Here is an 18,744-nt window from a genome sequence, read left to right as displayed (position 1 = left end):
CTCCTCTGGGCTGAGTGTTGGTTGTCTGTGGTTCCAGTGACCTCCTCTGGGCTGAGTGTTGGTTGTCTGTGGTTCCAGTGACCTCCTCTGGGCTGAGTGTTGGTTGTCTGTAGTTTCAGTGACCTCCTCTGGGCTGAGTGTTGGTTGTCTGTGGTTCCAGTGACCTCCTCTGGGCTGAGTGTTGGTTGTCTGTGGTTCCAGTGACCTCCTCTGGGCTGAGTGTTGGTTGTCTGTGGTTGTCTGTGGTTCCAGTGACCTCCTCTGGGCTGAGTGTTGGTTGTCTGTGGTTGTCTGTGGTTCCAGTGACCTCCTCTGGGCTGAGTGTTGGTTGTCTGTGGTTCCAGTGACCTCCTCTGGGCTGAGTGTTGGTTGTCTGTGGTTCCAGTGACCTCCTCTGGGCTGAGTGTTGGTTGTCTGTGGTTCCAGTGACCTCCTCTGGGCTGAGTGTTGGTTGTCTGTGGTTGTCTGTGGTTCCAGTGACCTCCTCTGGGCTGAGTGTTGGTTGTCTGTGGTTCCAGTGACCTCCTCTGGGCTGAGTGTTGGTTGTCTGTGGTTGTCTGTGGTTCCAGTGACCTCCTCTGGGCTGAGTGTTGGTTGTCTGTGGTTCCAGTGACCTCCTCTGGGCTGAGTGTTGGTTGTCTGTGGTTGTCTGTGGTTCCAGTGACCTCCTCTGGGCTGAGTGTTGGTTGTCTGTGGTTCCAGTGACCTCCTCTGGGCTGAGTGTTGGTTGTCTGTGGTTGTCTGTGGTTCCAGTGACCTCCTCTGGGCTGAGTGTTGGTTGTCTGTGGTTCCAGTGACCTCCTCTGGGCTGAGTGTTGGTTGTCTGTGGTTGTCTGTGGTTCCAGTGACCTCCTCTGGGCTGAGTGTTGGTTGTCTGTGGTTCCAGTGACCTCCTCTGGGCTGAGTGTTGGTTGTCTGTGGTTGTCTGTGGTTCCAGTGACCTCCTCTGGGCTGAGTGTTGGTTGTCTGTGGTTCCAGTGACCTCCTCTGGGCTGAGTGTTGGTTGTCTGTGGTTCCAGTGACCTCCTCTGGGCTGAGTGTTGGTTGTCTGTGGTTCCAGTGACCTCCTCTGGGCTGAGTGTTGGTTGTCTGTGGTTGTCTGTGGTTCCAGTGACCTCCTCTGGGCTGAGTGTTGGTTGTCTGTGGTTCCAGTGACCTCCTCTGGGCTGAGTGTTGGTTGTCTGTGGTTGTCTGTGGTTCCAGTGACCTCCTCTGGGCTGAGTGTTGGTTGTCTGTGGTTCCAGTGACCTCCTCTGGGCTGAGTGTTGGTTGTCTGTGGTTCCAGTGACCTCCTCTGGGCTGAGTGTTGGTTGTCTGTGGTTGTCTGTGGTTCCAGTGACCTCCTCTGGGCTGAGTGTTGGTTGTCTGTGGTTCCAGTGACCTCCTCTGGGCTGAGTGTTGGTTGTCTGTGGTTCCAGTGACCTCCTCTGGGCTGAGTGTTGGTTGTCTGTGGTTCCAGTGACCTCCTCTGGGCTGAGTGTTGGTTGTCTGTGGTTCCAGTGACCTCCTCTGGGCTGAGTGTTGGTTGTCTGTGGTTGTCTGTGGTTCCAGTGACCTCCTCTGGGCTGAGTGTTGGTTGTCTGTGGTTCCAGTGACCTCCTCTGGGCTGAGTGTTGGTTGTCTGTGGTTCCAGTGACCTCCTCTGGGCTGAGTGTTGGTTGTTGTCTGTGGTTGTCTGTGGTTCCAGTGACCTCCTCTGGGCTGAGTGTTGGTTGTCTGTGGTTGTCTGTGGTTCCAGTGACCTCCTCTGGGCTGAGTGTTGGTTGTCTGTGGTTCCAGTGACCTCCTCTGGGCTGAGTGTTGGTTGTCTGTGGTTCCAGTGACCTCCTCTGGGCTGAGTGTTGGTTGTCTGTGGTTGTCTGTGGTTCCAGTGACCTCCTCTGGGCTGAGTGTTGGTTGTCTGTGGTTCCAGTGACCTCCTCTGGGCTGAGTGTTGGTTGTCTGTGGTTGTCTGTGGTTCCAGTGACCTCCTCTGGGCTGAGTGTTGGTTGTCTGTGGTTCCAGTGACCTCCTCTGGGCTGAGTGTTGGTTGTCTGTGGTTGTCTGTGGTTCCAGTGACCTCCTCTGGGCTGAGTGTTGGTTGTCTGTGGTTCCAGTGACCTCCTCTGGGCTGAGTGTTGGTTGTCTGTGGTTGTCTGTGGTTCCAGTGACCTCCTCTGGGCTGAGTGTTGGTTGTCTGTGGTTCCAGTGACCTCCTCTGGGCTGAGTGTTGGTTGTCTGTGGTTGTCTGTGGTTCCAGTGACCTCCTCTGGGCTGAGTGTTGGTTGTCTGTGGTTCCAGTGACCTCCTCTGGGCTGAGTGTTGGTTGTCTGTGGTTGTCTGTGGTTCCAGTGACCTCCTCTGGGCTGAGTGTTGGTTGTCTGTGGTTCCAGTGACCTCCTCTGGGCTGAGTGTTGGTTGTCTGTGGTTCCAGTGACCTCCTCTGGGCTGAGTGTTGGTTGTCTGTGGTTGTCTGTGGTTCCAGTGACCTCCTCTGGGCTGAGTGTTGGTTGTCTGTGGTTCCAGTGACCTCCTCTGGGCTGAGTGTTGGTTGTCTGTGGTTCCAGTGACCTCCTCTGGGCTGAGTGTTGGTTGTCTGTGGTTGTCTGTGGTTCCAGTGACCTCCTCTGGGCTGAGTGTTGGTTGTCTGTGGTTCCAGTGACCTCCTCTGGGCTGAGTGTTGGTTGTCTGTGGTTCCAGTGACCTCCTCTGGGCTGAGTGTTGGTTGTCTGTGGTTCCAGTGACCTCCTCTGGGCTGAGTGTTGGTTGTCTGTGGTTCCAGTGACCTCCTCTGGGCTGAGTGTTGGTTGTCTGTGGTTCCAGTGACCTCCTCTGGGCTGAGTGTTGGTTGTCTGTGGTTCCAGTGACCTCCTCTGGGCTGAGTGTTGGTTGTCTGTGGTTGTCTGTGGTTCCAGTGACCTCCTCTGGGCTGAGTGTTGGTTGTCTGTGGTTCCAGTGACCTCCTCTGGGCTGAGTGTTGGTTGTCTGTGGTTGTCTGTGGTTCCAGTGACCTCCTCTGGGCTGAGTGTTGGTTGTCTGTGGTTGTGTGGTTCCAGTGACCTCCTCTGGGCTGAGTGTTGGTTGTCTGTGGTTGTCTGTGGTTCCAGTGACCTCCTCTGGGCTGAGTGTTGGTTGTCTGTGGTTCCAGTGACCTCCTCTGGGCTGAGTGTTGGTTGTCTGTGGTTGTCTGTGGTTCCAGTGACCTCCTCTGGGCTGAGTGTTGGTTGTCTGTGGTTCCAGTGACCTCCTCTGGGCTGAGTGTTGGTTGTCTGTGGTTGTCTGTGGTTCCAGTGACCTCCTCTGGGCTGAGTGTTGGTTGTGTCTGTGGTTGTCTGTGGTTCCAGTGACCTCCTCTGGGCTGAGTGTTGGTTGTCTGTGGTTCCAGTGACCTCCTCTGGGCTGAGTGTTGGTTGTCTGTGGTTCCAGTGACCTCCTCTGGGCTGAGTGTTGGTTGTCTGTGGTTCCAGTGACCTCCTCTGGGCTGAGTGTTGGTTGTCTGTGGTTGTCTGTGGTTCCAGTGACCTCCTCTGGGCTGAGTGTTGGTTGTCTGTGGTTGTCTGTGGTTCCAGTGACCTCCTCTGGGCTGAGTGTTGGTTGTCTGTGGTTCCAGTGACCTCCTCTGGGCTGAGTGTTGGTTGTCTGTGGTTGTCTGTGGTTCCAGTGACCTCCTCTGGGCTGAGTGTTGGTTGTCTGTGGTTGTCTGTGGTTCCAGTGACCTCCTCTGGGCTGAGTGTTGGTTGTCTGTGGTTGTCTGTGGTTCCAGTGACCTCCTCTGGGCTGAGTGTTGGTTGTCTGTGGTTCCAGTGACCTCCTCTGGGCTGAGTGTTGGTTGTCTGTGGTTGTCTGTGGTTCCAGTGACCTCCTCTGGGCTGAGTGTTGGTTGTCTGTGGTTCCAGTGACCTCCTCTGGGCTGAGTGTTGGTTGTCTGTGGTTCCAGTGACCTCCTCTGGGCTGAGTGTTGGTTGTCTGTGGTTGTCTGTGGTTCCAGTGACCTCCTCTGGGCTGAGTGTTGGTTGTCTGTGGTTCCAGTGACCTCCTCTGGGCTGAGTGTTGGTTGTCTGTGGTTGTCTGTGGTTCCAGTGACCTCCTCTGGGCTGAGTGTTGGTTGTCTGTGGTTCCAGTGACCTCCTCTGGGCTGAGTGTTGGTTGTCTGTGGTTCCAGTGACCTCCTCTGGGCTGAGTGTTGGTTGTCTGTGGTTCCAGTGACCTCCTCTGGGCTGAGTGTTGGTTGTCTGTGGTTCCAGTGACCTCCTCTGGGCTGAGTGTTGGTTGTCTGTGGTTGTCTGTGGTTCCAGTGACCTCCTCTGGGCTGAGTGTTGGTTGTCTGTGGTTCCAGTGACCTCCTCTGGGCTGAGTGTTGGTTGTCTGTGGTTCCAGTGACCTCCTCTGGGCTGAGTGTTGGTTGTCTGTGGTTGTCTGTGGTTCCAGTGACCTCCTCTGGGCTGAGTGTTGGTTGTCTGTGGTTCCAGTGACCTCCTCTGGGCTGAGTGTTGGTTGTCTGTGGTTGTCTGTGGTTCCAGTGACCTCCTCTGGGCTGAGTTGTTGGTTGTCTGTGGTTCCAGTGACCTCCTCTGGGCTGAGTGTTGGTTGTCTGTGGTTGTCTGTGGTTCCAGTGACCTCCTCTGGGCTGAGTGTTGGTTGTCTGTGGTTGTCTGTGGTTCCAGTGACCTCCTCTGGGCTGAGTGTTGGTTGTCTGTGGTTGTCTGTGGTTCCAGTGACCTCCTCTGGGCTGAGTGTTGGTTGTCTGTGGTTGTCTGTGGTTCCAGTGACCTCCTCTGGGCTGAGTGTTGGTTGTCTGTGGTTGTCTGTGGTTCCAGTGACCTCCTCTGGGCTGAGTGTTGGTTTGTCTGTGGTTCCAGTGACCTCCTCTGGGCTGAGTGTTGGTTGTCTGTGGTTCCAGTGACCTCCTCTGGGCTGAGTGTTGGTTGTCTGTGGTTGTCTGTGGTTCCAGTGACCTCCTCTGGGCTGAGTGTTGGTTGTCTGTGGTTCCAGTGACCTCCTCTGGGCTGAGTGTTGGTTGTCTGTGGTTGTCTGTGGTTCCAGTGACCTCCTCTGGGCTGAGTGTTGGTTGTCTGTGGTTAAGTGGTTCCAGTGACCTCCTCTGGGCTGAGTGTTGGCTGTGGTTGTCTGTGGTTCCAGTGACCTCCTCTGGGCTGAGTGTTGGTTGTCTGTGGTTGTCTGTGGTTCCAGTGACCTCCTCTGGGCTGAGTGTTGGTTGTCTGTGGTTGTCTGTGGTTCCAGTGACCTCCTCTGGGCTGAGTGTTGGTTGTCTGTGGTTCCAGTGACCTCCTCTGGGCTGAGTGGTTCTCTTCTGTGGTTGTCTGTGGTTCCAGTGACCTCCTCTGGGCTGAGTGTTGGTTGTCTGTGGTTCCAGTGACCTCCTCTGGGCTGAGTGTTGGTTGTCTGTGGTTGTCTGTGGTTCCAGTGACCTCCTCTGGGCTGAGTGTTGGTTGTCTGTGGTTCAGTGACCTCCTCTGGGCTGAGTGTTGGTTGTCGGTGGTTGTCTGTGGTTCCAGTGACCTCTGGGCTGAGTGTTGGTTGTCTGTGGTTGTCTGTGGTTCCAGTGACCTCCTCTGGGCTGAGTGTTGGTTGTCTGTGGTTCCAGTGACCTCCTCTGGGCTGAGTGTTGGTTGTCTGTGGTTCCAGTGACCTCCTCTGGGCTGAGTGTTGGTTGTCTGTGGTTCCAGTGACCTCCTCTGGGCTGAGTGTTGGTTGTCTGTGGTTGTCTGTGGTTCCAGTGGCCTCCTCTGGGCTGAGTGTTGGTTGTCTGTGGTTCCAGTGACCTCCTCTGGGCTGAGTGTTGGTTGTCTGTGGTTCCAGTGACCTCCTCTGGGCTGAGTGTTGGTTGTCTGTGGTTCCAGTGACCTCCTCTGGGCTGAGTGTTGGTTGTCTGTGGTTCCAGTGACCTCCTCTGGGCTGAGTGTTGGTTGTCTGTGGTTGTCTGTGGTTCCAGTGACCTCCTCTGGGCTGAGTGTTGGTTGTCTGTGGTTCCAGTGACCTCCTCTGGGCTGAGTGTTGGTTGTCTGTGGTTGTCTGTGGTTCCAGTGACCTCATCTGGGCTGAGTGTTGGTTGTCTGTGGTTCCAGTGGCCTCCTCTGGGCTGAGTGTTGGTTGTCTGTGGTTGTCTGTGGTTCCAGTGACCTCATCTGGGCTGAGTGTTGGTTGTCGGTGGTTCCAGTGACCTCCTCTGGGCTGAGTGTTGGTTGTCTGTGGTTGTCTGTCGTTCCAGTGACCTCCTCTGGGCTGTCGGAGGCCGCTCTGGCCGCTCTGGCCAGCCGGGAGGACTTCGGCAGCGTGAGTCTGCGCAGCGTCGGCGTCTCGGAGCAGACGAGCAACAACAGCGCCGCGCCGCACAAGATGCTGATGCTGATGCAGGTCAAAGGTGAACCGCCGGAGCTCCTCCCACTTCCTTTACTGGGTTTACACGTCACGCCTTCATCACAACCTGGACTCAAGCCAACAACACGCTCACTGTCTGAGGCGGTCTCTGTGCTAAGCTAACTAGCGTAGCTTTATATTCACGAGGGTGGAACGACGCGCCAGAGCAACAACATGCGACACACACGTGTGGCGCCGTACGTGATGGCGGCTGTGTTGCGAGCTCCCGGATTTTGTAGTAGTTTTTTGTTATTTATTCTTCTTATTGCGACTATTTTTGCACAAAACGTTAGCAGCCAGTTAACGTACGACAGATGCACACTTCTGGAGATTGGATCGGCAGTTGCTCGCCGCCTACCAGAGTTTTTCAACTCTTACTCGGACGTCCCGCCAGGAACAGTAGCGGAACTATCTCCGTCCATTTTAGGCGCGATCTCACGCAAACGTCGCCGACGGAGGGGGAAGCGAGCTGGCGTGCTGGTTAGGCTGAGACGTCGAGCCAATCGACCCCCACTACCCACCATTTTACTGGCAAATGTACAGTCTTTGGACAATAAGCTATGCGAGCTCCAGGCTCGTATTCAATTCCACCGGAAACTAAGGACAACTGCATCATCTGCCTTACGGAGACATGGATGTCGGAGGAGGTTACCGACTCAGCCATCGAGCCGGCAGGATTTTCCGTCCACCGCGGACAGAACAAAGACTCTCTCTGGTAAAGATCGTGGAGGGGGTATGTCTCATGATAAACAGATCTTGGTGCAACCAAAGTCATGTACATACTCTCAAGTCGTTCTGTTCCCCGGACCTGGAGTACCTAATGCTCATGTGTCGACCATTCTGGCTACTGGGAGTTTACAGCAGTCACCGTAACTGCTGTGTACATTCCGCCTCAAGCTAACACGGACATAGCGCTGAAGGAACTCTACGGGCGATCAGCGAGCAGGAGTCGGCACACCCGAGGCTGCTTTCATTGTATGGGGACTTCAACAAAGCGAACCTGAAGAAAGTTCTCCAAGTTCTACCAACACATAAAAGCAACACGAGGGGGCGGATTCTCGACCACTGCTACACTCCCTTCCGGGATGGATACAAAGCCCTCCTCCGCCCACCGTTCGGCAAATCGGACCACCGCTCCATCCAACTACTCCCGCCTACAGGCAGAGGCCTAAGCAGCCACCAAACGCTGCGAAGGAAGTGCAACGCTGGTCGGACCAATCGCAGTCTATGCTACAGGACTGTTTTGAACGTGCTGACTGGGATATGTTCAGGGTCGCGTCGGACAACAACGTCAGTGAGTACGCGTCCTCAGTCACCGGGTTCATCAAGAAATGCATAGATGACGTTGTTCCTACCAAGTCGGTTCGGATTTATCCCAATCAGAAACCGTGGATAAATGGCGATGTTCGCTGCACTCCAGACGCGTAACACCGCCTTTGACTCCGGGAATATGGCGGAATACAAAAGAGCCCGCTACGACCTCCGTAAGACCATCGGCTCTGCCAAGCGGGAGTTCAGGAACAAGGTGGAGGAGAAGCTCAAGAGCCATGACGTGAGAGGTGTGTGGAAGGGCCTCCAGACAATCACCCACTTCAGAGGGAAAACCAGCGGTGAAGAGAACTCCTCTACCTCCCTCCCAGGCGAGCTAAATACATTCTTTGCTCGGTTCGGCGTGACGGCAGCCCGTCAAGGCAGCGCCGCCCGAGGAGACCAGCCTGCTGATCATCTCAGAGGCTGACGTGCGCAGAGCCTTCAAGCGGGTGGACATCCGGAAGGCAGCAGGTCCCGACCACATCCCGGGGCGCCCTCAGAGCATGTGCAGACCAGTTGGCAGGAGTCTTCGCAGACATCTTCAACCTCTCCCTGTCCCAGGCTGTTGTTCCTGAGAGCTTCAAGATGTCCACCATTGTGCCTGTCCCCAAACACCCCAAGGTAACCTGCCTGAATGACTGGAGACCCGTAGCCCTCACCTCGATTGTCAGTAAATGCTTGAGAGGTTGGTCAAGGACTTCATTTGTTCCATGTTGCCTGCCACGCTGGACCCATGGCAATTTGCATATCGTCAAAACAGATCCACCGACGACGCAATTGCCATGGCACTTCACACCGCCCTTTCCCACCTGGAGGAGGAACTGTTGTGTGCGAATGCTGGTTGTGGACTACAGCTCAGCGTTCAACACTATTGTTCCCGCCAAGCTCGACACCAAGCTCAGAGGTCTAGGCCTGCACTCTACCATGTGCAGCTGGATACTGGACTTCCTGTCGGGCCGCCGCCAGGTGGTGAGGATGGGCGGTACCACCTCAGAGCCGCTGACCCTCAACACGGGAGCCCTCAGGGATGCGTGTTGAGCCCTCTCTCTACTCCCTGTACACCCACGACTGCACGGCCATGCACAGCTCCAACGTCATCATCAAGTTTGCTGACGACACAACAGTGTTGGGGCTGATCACCGGCGACGCGAGACAGCCTACAGGGAGGAGGTTGGATCACTGGTACAGTGGTGCCAGGAGAACAGCCTCGTCCTCAACGTCAAGAAGACCAAGGAGCTGATCGTGGACTACAGGAAGCGGAGAGGAGAGCACACCCCATCTCCATAGACGGAGTTGCAGTAGAGAGGTCAGCAGCTTCAAGTTCCTCGGCGGCACATCTCCGAGGACCTCACATGGACCACGCACACCACTCACGTGGTGAAAAGGGCCCAACAACGCCTGTATTTCCTTAGGCGACTGAGGAAATTCAACATGGCCCCGCATCCTCAGAACATTCTACACCAGTACCATCGAGAGTGTTCTGACAGGTTGCATCACCGCCTGGTACGGGGAACTGCACCGCCCTGGAGCGTAGGGCACTACAGAGGGTGGTGCGGTCGGCACAGTACATCGTTGGAGGTGAGCTTCCTCCATCCTGGACATATACACCAAGCGGTGCGTGGCCAGGGCCAAACGGATGATGAAAGACAATAACCACCCGGCCACAAACTGTTCACCCTTCTACCGTCAGGCAGGCGATACCGCAGTATCAAGTGCCGACAAACAGACTGAGGGACAGCTTCTTCAGTCAGGCCATCAGGCTGCTGAACAAGGACTGAGACCCTCATTAACACTACACACCAGAACATATTCTGTGAATATCTATGGCCATGGTGTATATTTTATTACATTGTTTATATATATATATATTGTATATATATATTGTATGTATATACATATATATATATATAGTCTCAAAAAAGTGTATATTTTATTACATTGTTTTATATATATATATTGCCATGATGTATATTCTATTACATTGTTTTATATATATATTGTTAATACTTTCTTCTTTTTTGTGTGTGGATATTGTATAGTTTATTCTCATTCTTATTCTTTTTTTAGTCTGCTACTGCTGTCGGGTGTTTTGCACATAAGAATTTCACGAACCGATGATACTTGTATAAAAGGGGATGTGACAATAAAAACTTGAAACTTGAATGCCTGTAAAAATGTCTAAATCATGAGATCTCAGCATGTCGAAGGATTGTTTACTTTAGCATCCACTGATTCTTCCTGCTGATGCCTCGATCCTGGAAACTCAGGCTTGTTTATTTTAGCTCTTCTTCTTTAGGTTATTTACTGTCGGTCGTTCATCCCTCCACTCGGCAGCTTTTAGACATGTTGCTGTGTTTTGCTGGGAAGTGGGCGGGGCTTAATCATGCTCTGTCTTTATAAATCAGGAGATTAATCAATAAACACATCTATATATATTTCTTTCCCCCAGGTCGTCGTCACGTTCAGACCCGGCTGGTGGAGCCCAGAGCGTCGTCGCTGAACGGCGGCGACTGCTTCCTGCTGGTCACGCCGGAGCGCTGCGTCGTCTGGCTGGGAGAGTTCTCCAACGTCATCGAGAAGGCCAAGGTGAGCGACGCCTGGCTCCGCCCACCGCCTCCGGAGCTTCGGTTTGCACGTCTAGAATCATTTACAATCCCTGCACACACACACACACACACCTGCGCTCCTCGCCCATCACATGCTCTCAGGCGACAACAATTCCCCAAAGGACGTCCGTCTGGACGCTTTACGATAAACATTTGTGTTTCTGCTCCGCCTCCTGCTTCACTTCACTCATTTCGTGATGGTTCAAATGCACATTAACCATCCAGGTGTGTCCACAGTCGCCGCCCCCAGATTCTAAAAATACAGAGTAAATCAAGAAGGCTGTGTTTGTGGCTCGCAGGCGATGGACCTGGCCACCTTCATCCAGACGAAGAAGGACCTGGGCTGCCGGGCGAGCCGCGTGCAGACCGTGGAGGAAGGGGTCGACCCCCAGGGCCCGGACGCCCAGGAGTTCTGGACGCTGCTCGGCGGACCGGCTGCTTACCAACGTGAGGCCGGGGCCCCCGAGGGGCTTCAGGGTCCAGGTGCGGTCGGGACTTCCTGACGCCTCCGTCTCTCTGTGTGTCGACAGCGGCCGGCCCGCCGGAGGAGGACGAGCGCTTCGAGAACGCCGTCGTGGAAACCAACTGCATCTTCCGACTGCTGGACGACAAGCTGGTTCCCGACGATGACGAGTGGGGGAAGGTCCCCCGCTGCTCGCTGCTGGCGCCCAAGGAGGTCAGAGGGATGAGGATACTGGTTTAGATCTAAAATGGGGAGAACGTCCGTGCGGTTGACCTGGTTTAGATTAGCGGTCGTGGTGCCGTTTGGTGGTGTCTGGAGATCTGGAGATCTACCGTCGCTCTCGCTGCCTTCATCCTCGCGCTAGAAGTCCTTGAAAGTGAGTGAATTCGCGGTGATTTGGTGGAAATCAAGGTACCGCGAGTACTTGTCCTGTCGGGCTCTCAAAAATTCATTTTTATAACACGTCGGCGTCGTCGAGAGGAGCGTCCGTGCTTCTCGCTGGTTTTTAAATGCGTCGCTTAGCAACAGCAGGTGCCCGCGGCGAGCCAACATCCCACATCCATCTGCTTACCGAACATAAACCGAGACGGGATCGTACACTGCTCATTTAGCAAATTAATGAAGTTTTTTTTTAACATGTTATCATCTATTTCTATTGTATAAACACACGCGTGGTGTCCGCATAGCGTAGCCGTTGGCTAACACGCCGCTCTGCCGTTGTCTCCGTGGCGCTGCAGGTGTTGGTGTTTGACTTCGGCAGCGAGGTGTACGTGTGGCACGGTAAGGACGTGACTCTGGCCCAGAGGAAAGTCGCCTTCCAGCTCGCCAAACACCTGTGGAACGGCACGTTTGACTACACCTGCTGTGACGTCAACCCACTGGACCCCGGAGGCTGCAATGCGCTCATACCCAGGTGGGTTTATTAACCTTTTCTTAACCCACATTTTAAAGTCACTCAACCCCAAAAACAAGTCTGAACTCATGAGTAACCAGTGGGATCAACTAGAGTCCCCAGATGGGAGCTGAGTCCCCATAATGTCAGTGTGTGACTGCATTCAGGTCCCCACGGCAACCATAATACAAGTACACACACATACACACTATTTTATGTTCTTGTCAGGACCCTTATTCATTTAAATGATTTCTTCTTTAAATCTTCTCTTGATGATGATAAGAAGAAGAAGAAGAACTTTACTTGGATAGCCAAGTTGCTACAATCGGCTTCTTTGTATTTTAACCACAGTGATTATAAACTATATCTTAAAGACGATAGAGGACAACTTATCTTTGATTCAACAAACAAACAAACAATATCCTTGCGTACGCCTCCGTCGACAGGAAGGGCCAGGGCCGTCCCGATTGGGCGATATTCGGCAGGCTGACGGAGCACAACGAGACCATCTTGTTCAAGGAGAAGTTCGTGGACTGGACCGAAGCCAAGTCGCCAACGCCAAAGGACGGCGGCGAGCTCGTACCGGAGCAGAAGGTGCAACAATAGTCACGAGAGATCGGGGCGGGAAGTCACCGCCACGTCCCAAAATGCGCTTTCGTCATAAATCCTTCCCGTTGATCTTCGGCCCCCTCAGGAGGCGCCGGGGCGAGAACGCCGGCCGTACGACGCCACCTTGATGCTGCCCGTCCAGCGGTCGCCCGTCTCCACCGTCCTGGACGGGTCGGACGTGGGCCGCGGCCACGGCCCGGTGGACACCGGGGACCGCATGCGGACCCGGGAGGTCGGCACGGCGTCGGTGGACGTCTGGCACATCCTGGAGTTCGACTACAGCCGCCTGCCGCGCCAGAGCATCGGCCAGTTCCACGAGGGCGACGCCTACGTGGTCCAGTGGAAGTACACCTTCAACACCTCGGGTTCGGCGCCGCGTGCTTGACACGGAGAGATGTTCTGGGTGTTCAGAGTGAGTGTCTTACAGCCCGTGTTCCTGTCGCCCGTCAGTCGGTCGCAGGCAGAACCCCGAGGCGAGGAGCGGCGGGCCGGGGAAGGAGCGCTGCTGCTACTTCTTCTGGCAGGGACGCCACTCCACCGTCAGCGAGAAGGGCACGTCGGCGCTGATGACGGTGGAGCTGGACGAGGAGCGGGGGGCGCAGGTACAGAGGGGGGGGCATGGGGCGTAGGTATGGAGGGGGCGCAGGTACGGAGGGGGGGGGGCGTAGGTACAGAGGGGGGGGCGAGGGGCGTAGATATGACGAATGCAGGTACTGAGGGTCGTGGTCAGTTCTTCGTGGTGGATGAATGAAGTGATAACTGTTTCCACTTAGATAAGCCACAGAGATAAGCCCCGCCCCCTCTTAGCCCCGCCCCCTCTAAGGCGCGAGTGAAGCGAATAACCACAAAAAGTCCAGCGGGTGACTCACGTCGTTAACACGGTGTTTCTGTTGGCGTCCTCTCGGGTTCCAGGTCCAGGTGCAGCAGGGGAAGGAGCCGCCGTGTTTCCTTCAGTGCTTCAACGGGGGGATGATCGTCCACGCCGGCAAGAGGGAGGAAGAGGAGGAGAACGCTCAGTGTAAAACTTCTTCATTTATCCAGGACCGTAGTTTAGAACTTAGGTTCTGGCTCAAAGCTCCTCCCCTTTGTGCCAGAATAGTTCAGGTGGCCATCTTCGGCACACAAAGCAATACCCAGTATGTTGAGGACGAGTTAACGTCTGGACTCTGGGCTTATTTTTTTGCTCAGAAAAAGGCTTTAAAAGGACCCTTGCGCCCCCAGGTGAGTGGCGGCTGTACTGCGTGCGCGGCGAGGTGCCGGTGGAGGGCCACCTGCTGGAGGTGGCGTGCCACTGCAGCAGCCTGCGCTCCAGAGCCTCCATGTTGCTGCTCAACGTCAACAAGGCCGTCATCTACCTGTGGCACGGCAGCAAGACGCAGACGCACACTCGCGGCGTGGGGAACGCGGCGGCGCTCAAGATCAAAGACCAGTGAGCTTCAAAATATCCTGATTTACGTTAGCACCACCTGGTGGGGGATGTGGGGTATTACACATGAGTTCTGTCTCCCCTCTCTCTCTCTCAGGTGTCCTCTGGAGGCGGGGCTCCACAGCAGCAGCCAGGTGACCATACATGAGTGCGATGAGGGGGCGGAGCCTCCGGGCTTCTGGGAGGCGCTGGAAGGGAAAGACAGGAAGGCCTACGACTGCATGCTGCAAGGTGCACCACACACACCTGTACATCACATGACCTCACACACACACACACACACACACAATGAGTGGGGTCTTTTAGGCGGAAATTAGTAGGATTGGCACTTTATATTGTCCAAATAGTAATAAAAAAACACACAAAAACGTTTCTATGGTGCTGTAAGGAACTTGTATCTTGTTTTTAAAGTCTCGGTTCGATGCCTCCGTGGCGTAAGTAAACCCTCAAAGAGGAGGAGTCTGAATCGTTTCCCTTAATGATCGTTATTGGAGATCCAGGCTGTATTTCACCCACAGAAGGGAGGCACTGGAGAACCGATGAGGACAGACGAGGCTCATGAGACTCTGGTGCACTTCCTCTTTTGTCCACAAGGGGTCGCCAGAGACAACACAGAGTTACAGTTCCTCCTGGAAACTTTATTGTTGTCTTAAACAGCCGTAAAAACAATATTTTTCTTCTTGTTCTTCTTCTTCTTCTTCTTCTTCAGACCCGGGGAAGTTCAGCTTCACCCCCCGTCTGTTCCAGCTCAGCAGCTCGTCTGGAGACTTCGTGGCCAGTGAGTTCTTCCACCCGTCAGGAGCTCCGGAGCTCGTGAGCTCACTGCCGTTCCTCCAGGAGGACCTGTACACGGGCCCCCAGCAGCCAGGTGAGGGACACACTTATATACACACATATACACACCTACATACACACACATACTCTCACACCCATATGCACAGACACACACACACTGACGCCCCCTCCCCCCTGCAGCCCTGTTCCTGGTGGATAACCTGCATGAGGTCTACCTGTGGCAGGGCTGGTGGCCTCGGGGCTCCGGCTGCACCGGCTCGGCTCGCCTCCGCTGGGACTCGGACAGGAAGAGCGCCATGGAGACGGTGCTGCAGTACTGCAGGGGTGAGACGCCGGGGAGGGTGAGACCGGGGGAGACACTGGGGAGACACCGGGGAGACGCCGGGGAGACGCTGGGGAGACACTGGGGAGACACTGGGGGAGGGAGACACTGGGGGTGAGACGCCGGGGAGGGGTGAGACCGGGGAGACACTGGGGGAGACACTGGGGAGACACTGGGGAGACGGGGGTGAGACACCGGGGAGGGGAGTCGCCGGGGAGGGTTGTAAATTAACGACCACCTTGTTTTTAAGAGTTTAAAATTTAAATAGTTCTTATTTTGACCGATATTTTCCTCCTCCTCTTCTTCATCCTCTTCCTCGTCTTCCTCCTCCTCCTCCTCTTCCTCCCACAGAGAAGAACGACAGGAAGCCCCAGAAGTCGTACCTGATCCACGCCGGTCTGGAGCCGCTCACCTTCACCAACATGTTCCCCAGCTGGGAACACAGGGAGGACGTAGCAGAGATCACAGAGAGGGTCAGAGACACACACACACACACACACACACACACATACACACACACACACATACACACACACACACACACACACACACACACACACACACACACACACATACACACACACATACACACACACACACACACACATATACACACACATACATACACACATACATACACACACATATATACACATACATACACATATATACACACATATATACATATATACACACATATATATACACACATATATATACATATATATATACATATATATATATATATATACATATATACATATATATACATATATATACACATATATATACATATATATATATATATATATACATATATATATATATATATATATATATATATATATATATATGTATATATATACATATATATATACACATATACACACATATACACACACACACATACACACACACATACACACACACCTACACACACACACACACACACGTATACACACACACACACACATATATACACATACTTACACAGACACACATACACCCCCCTCACTGACCCATGCCCTCACTGACCCCAGGAGGAGGAGGTGTGCCACCAGATCATCCTGGTGGAGGAGGTTCTGGCCCGGCTCGGGGTGGACTCCTTCCCTCTGGCCCGGCTGCAGGCCCGGCCGCTCCCTGAGGGGGTGGACCCGCTGCGCCTGGAGGTCTACCTGTCGGACCGGGACTTTGAGGTCAGCCCCCCCCCCTCTCTCCTGATCATGTGACCCACACTCTGTTCTCATCCTCTAATCATCTCACTCTCACTTCACAGACCAAGTCCTAGAGCAGGTAAGACCTCATGTCCTCGACCAATCAGCATCCAGGACGCCTGTCCTCCTCACCGCACGCTGCACGTGTGCACCTCTTCCCTCGCTCTGTCTTTTTCTTCCTATCTTCCTTTCTTTAATCCTTCCTTTTCCTTCTTTCTTTCTCAATGTGGTTTCAAAATTCTTGTTTCACTCACGGTTTTGGTGGAGGAGGAGGAGGAGGAGGGGGAGGGGGAGGGAAAGGAGGAGGAGGAAGAGAAGGAGGAGAGTTTGGCGTAAATAATTTATAGAAGATAGAATCTCTCACACGTATTTATATATAATTAGTTAATTTATATATCTTGTATTTTGTTATATTTTTTATTAGTGCATTTTGTCATTTTGATTCACCATCAGCTTCACTGCAGTCTGACTCACGACTGGAACACGACATGGAGACCTGAAGACCACTGAGACCTGAAGACCACTGAGACCTGAAGACCACTAAGACCGCTAAGACCGCAAAGACCACTAAGACCTCTAAGACTACTAAGACCTCGGAGACTAATGAGACCACTGAGAACCAGAACCTGTTTTTATTTTACTTTTATTTTGAAAGTTTTTGGAAAAATGTTTTATTTTGACAAGATGCTTGAATTTCAAAATAATGTGTCTGTTTCACATGAATCAAAAACCTTAAAAAATATATATATATATATATTTATATATATAAAATATATGTCTATATTTATATATATTTATACATATACAGGACTGTCTCAGAAAATTAGAATATTGTGATAAAGTTCTTTATTTTCTGTAATGCAATTAAAAAAACAAAAATGTCATGCATTCTGGATTCATTACAAATCAACTGAAATATTGCAAGCCTTTTATTCTTTTAATATTGCTGATTATGGCTTACAGCTTAAGAAAACTCTAAAATCCTATCTCATAAAATTTTAATATTTCCTCAGACCAAGTAAAAAAAAAGATTTATAACAGCTGAGTGTTTGTCAAGGCTCAGGAAACCCTTGCAGGTGTTTCGAGTTAATTAGACAATTCAAGTGATTTGTTTAATACCCTACTAGTATACTTTTTCATGATATTCTAATATTTAGAGATAGGATATTTGAGTTTTCTTAAGCTGTAAGCCATAATCAGCAATAAATCAGAATAAAAGGCTTGCAATATTTCAGTTGATTTGTAATGAATCCAGAATGCATGACATTTTTGTTTTTTTAATTGCATTACAGAAAATAAAGAACTTCATCACAATATTCTAATTTTCTGAGACAGTCCTGTATATATTTATATAAATAAATATATTTATATAAATATATTTATTTATATATAAATATATTTATATTTATATATACATTTATATATATACTGTATATTGATTTCTGTAGCTATAAAGGAAATCATTTGCATCTCATTTGCATATCTGGTGTTATGTTGTTTTTGATACTTCTCAGACGTGTTTAATGTCTTTTATCTCCAGAAGCTTCTCTTTGAAAGCTGTAAACAATAATCATGATTTTCTTTGAGCTAAATAATCAAACTAAAAACATTTCTACGCATCACAACAACAACAAGAACAACAAGAACAACAAGAACAACAAGAACAACAACAACAAAAGGTCCTTAAAGTTTCTATTCACATACTTGTGTGTGTGGTTCACAGGAAGCGTTGGACATGACCAGAGAGGAGTACGAGGGGTTACCGGGGTGGAAGCAAGTGAACACGAAGAAGGCCAAAGGATTGTTTTGAGGACGTTTGTTTGTTTTTGTTTGTTCTCCCGACGCGGAGTAAACAAACAAACAATGGAAGGAGACAGTGGAGAGACCGGAGGAAGCCGATTGGCTGGCAGCGGGCGAGGAAAGTATCTGAATCTAGAAGGACGAGCGCTGGTCATGTGAACGTCGTTACACCACACGGCGTACGAGAAGGACAACAACAACAACAACAACAACATTGTGGTTGGTTGGTGGTGTTTCTGTGTGTTTTGGAGTCGCCTGCAAACATCGACGTGCACACCGGGACGCTCGGTGCTTTGGGTCAAGTGTGTGTGTGTGTGTGTGTGTGCGATTGTATATAATGTGTGTGTGTAACGTCGACCTGTGTGTGTGTGTGTGTGTTGCGTCATGTTGTGAGAGGAGGAGGAGAGGAAGAGGAGGAGCACTCTGGGTGTATAGTGCCTTGCTGTTTGTGTACAGTTTATATACAAAATGATGCATTTAAAGACTTTGTGATGAGGAATAAAATCACAACATGCTCAACTCAAGCCACGCCTCTCTCTCTGTGTGTGTGTTTGTTTGTGTGTGTGTGTGTTTGTGTGTGTGTGTGTGTTATATTTAATAATCAGGTGTAATAATTCTCAACGTGATTATTTTAGCATTAAATCACTTTTTAAAGGTGCCTTGATTAATAGTACGCATGTAATAGATTACAATAAAACACGTGTCGTACTTCTACATGTTAATGACTTTTAAATGTCTTAATTAACAGGCATGAGAATCCCTCACCTTTCGGCGAAATTCGCCGTTTTGAAACCAAAATAGGTGACTTACGTGAGTCGTGTAGATCCGAAGAGTTTTTGTTTTGGGGTGGGGGGTGGGGGTCAATTGGCCGGCCGGCGTTTCTGAGATTTGAGTGGGACACGGAGAAAATGTGGAGTGGTGCTCTTCGCAATAAAACATCTTTGATGGG

General features: G+C 51.7%; 1 protein-coding gene across 10 annotated transcripts in view; it reads left to right on the top strand.

The window, feature by feature from the left end:
* Positions 1–18,319, top strand: part of LOC130190950 (supervillin-like) — a 51,084-nt gene extending 32,765 nt beyond the window's left edge. For 7 of the 10 annotated variants that reach the window (XM_056410605.1, XM_056410604.1, XM_056410597.1 and 4 more), the window contains 16 exons: positions 6,209–6,361; positions 10,118–10,254; positions 10,574–10,721; positions 10,805–10,950; positions 11,475–11,650; positions 12,076–12,223; positions 12,324–12,603; positions 12,689–12,840; positions 13,151–13,256; positions 13,460–13,667; positions 13,762–13,895; positions 14,374–14,532; positions 14,640–14,783; positions 15,133–15,254; positions 15,822–15,977; positions 17,719–18,319. In XM_056410605.1, the coding sequence (XP_056266580.1) occupies positions 6,209–6,361; positions 10,118–10,254; positions 10,574–10,721; positions 10,805–10,950; positions 11,475–11,650; positions 12,076–12,223; positions 12,324–12,603; positions 12,689–12,840; positions 13,151–13,256; positions 13,460–13,667; positions 13,762–13,895; positions 14,374–14,532; positions 14,640–14,783; positions 15,133–15,254; positions 15,822–15,977; positions 17,719–17,805 (2,456 nt within the window). In that variant the 3' untranslated portion in view covers positions 17,806–18,319. Of the gene's footprint in view, positions 1–6,208; positions 6,362–10,117; positions 10,255–10,573; positions 10,722–10,804; positions 10,951–11,474; positions 11,651–12,075; positions 12,224–12,323; positions 12,604–12,688; positions 12,841–13,150; positions 13,257–13,459; positions 13,668–13,761; positions 13,896–14,373; positions 14,533–14,639; positions 14,784–15,132; positions 15,255–15,821; positions 15,978–16,057; positions 16,075–16,448 lie in introns of all 10 variants that reach the window. The other 3 variants (XM_056410601.1, XM_056410600.1, XM_056410599.1) reach the window with 3 other exon arrangements.
* Positions 18,320–18,744: the final 425 nt, after the last annotated feature.

This window comes from Pseudoliparis swirei, unplaced genomic scaffold (genome assembly GCF_029220125.1).
Source record: "Pseudoliparis swirei isolate HS2019 ecotype Mariana Trench unplaced genomic scaffold, NWPU_hadal_v1 hadal_25, whole genome shotgun sequence".
NCBI classification, from domain to species: Eukaryota; Metazoa; Chordata; class Actinopteri; order Perciformes; family Liparidae; genus Pseudoliparis; species Pseudoliparis swirei.
This window is presented reverse-complemented; position numbering and strand designations above follow the sequence as displayed.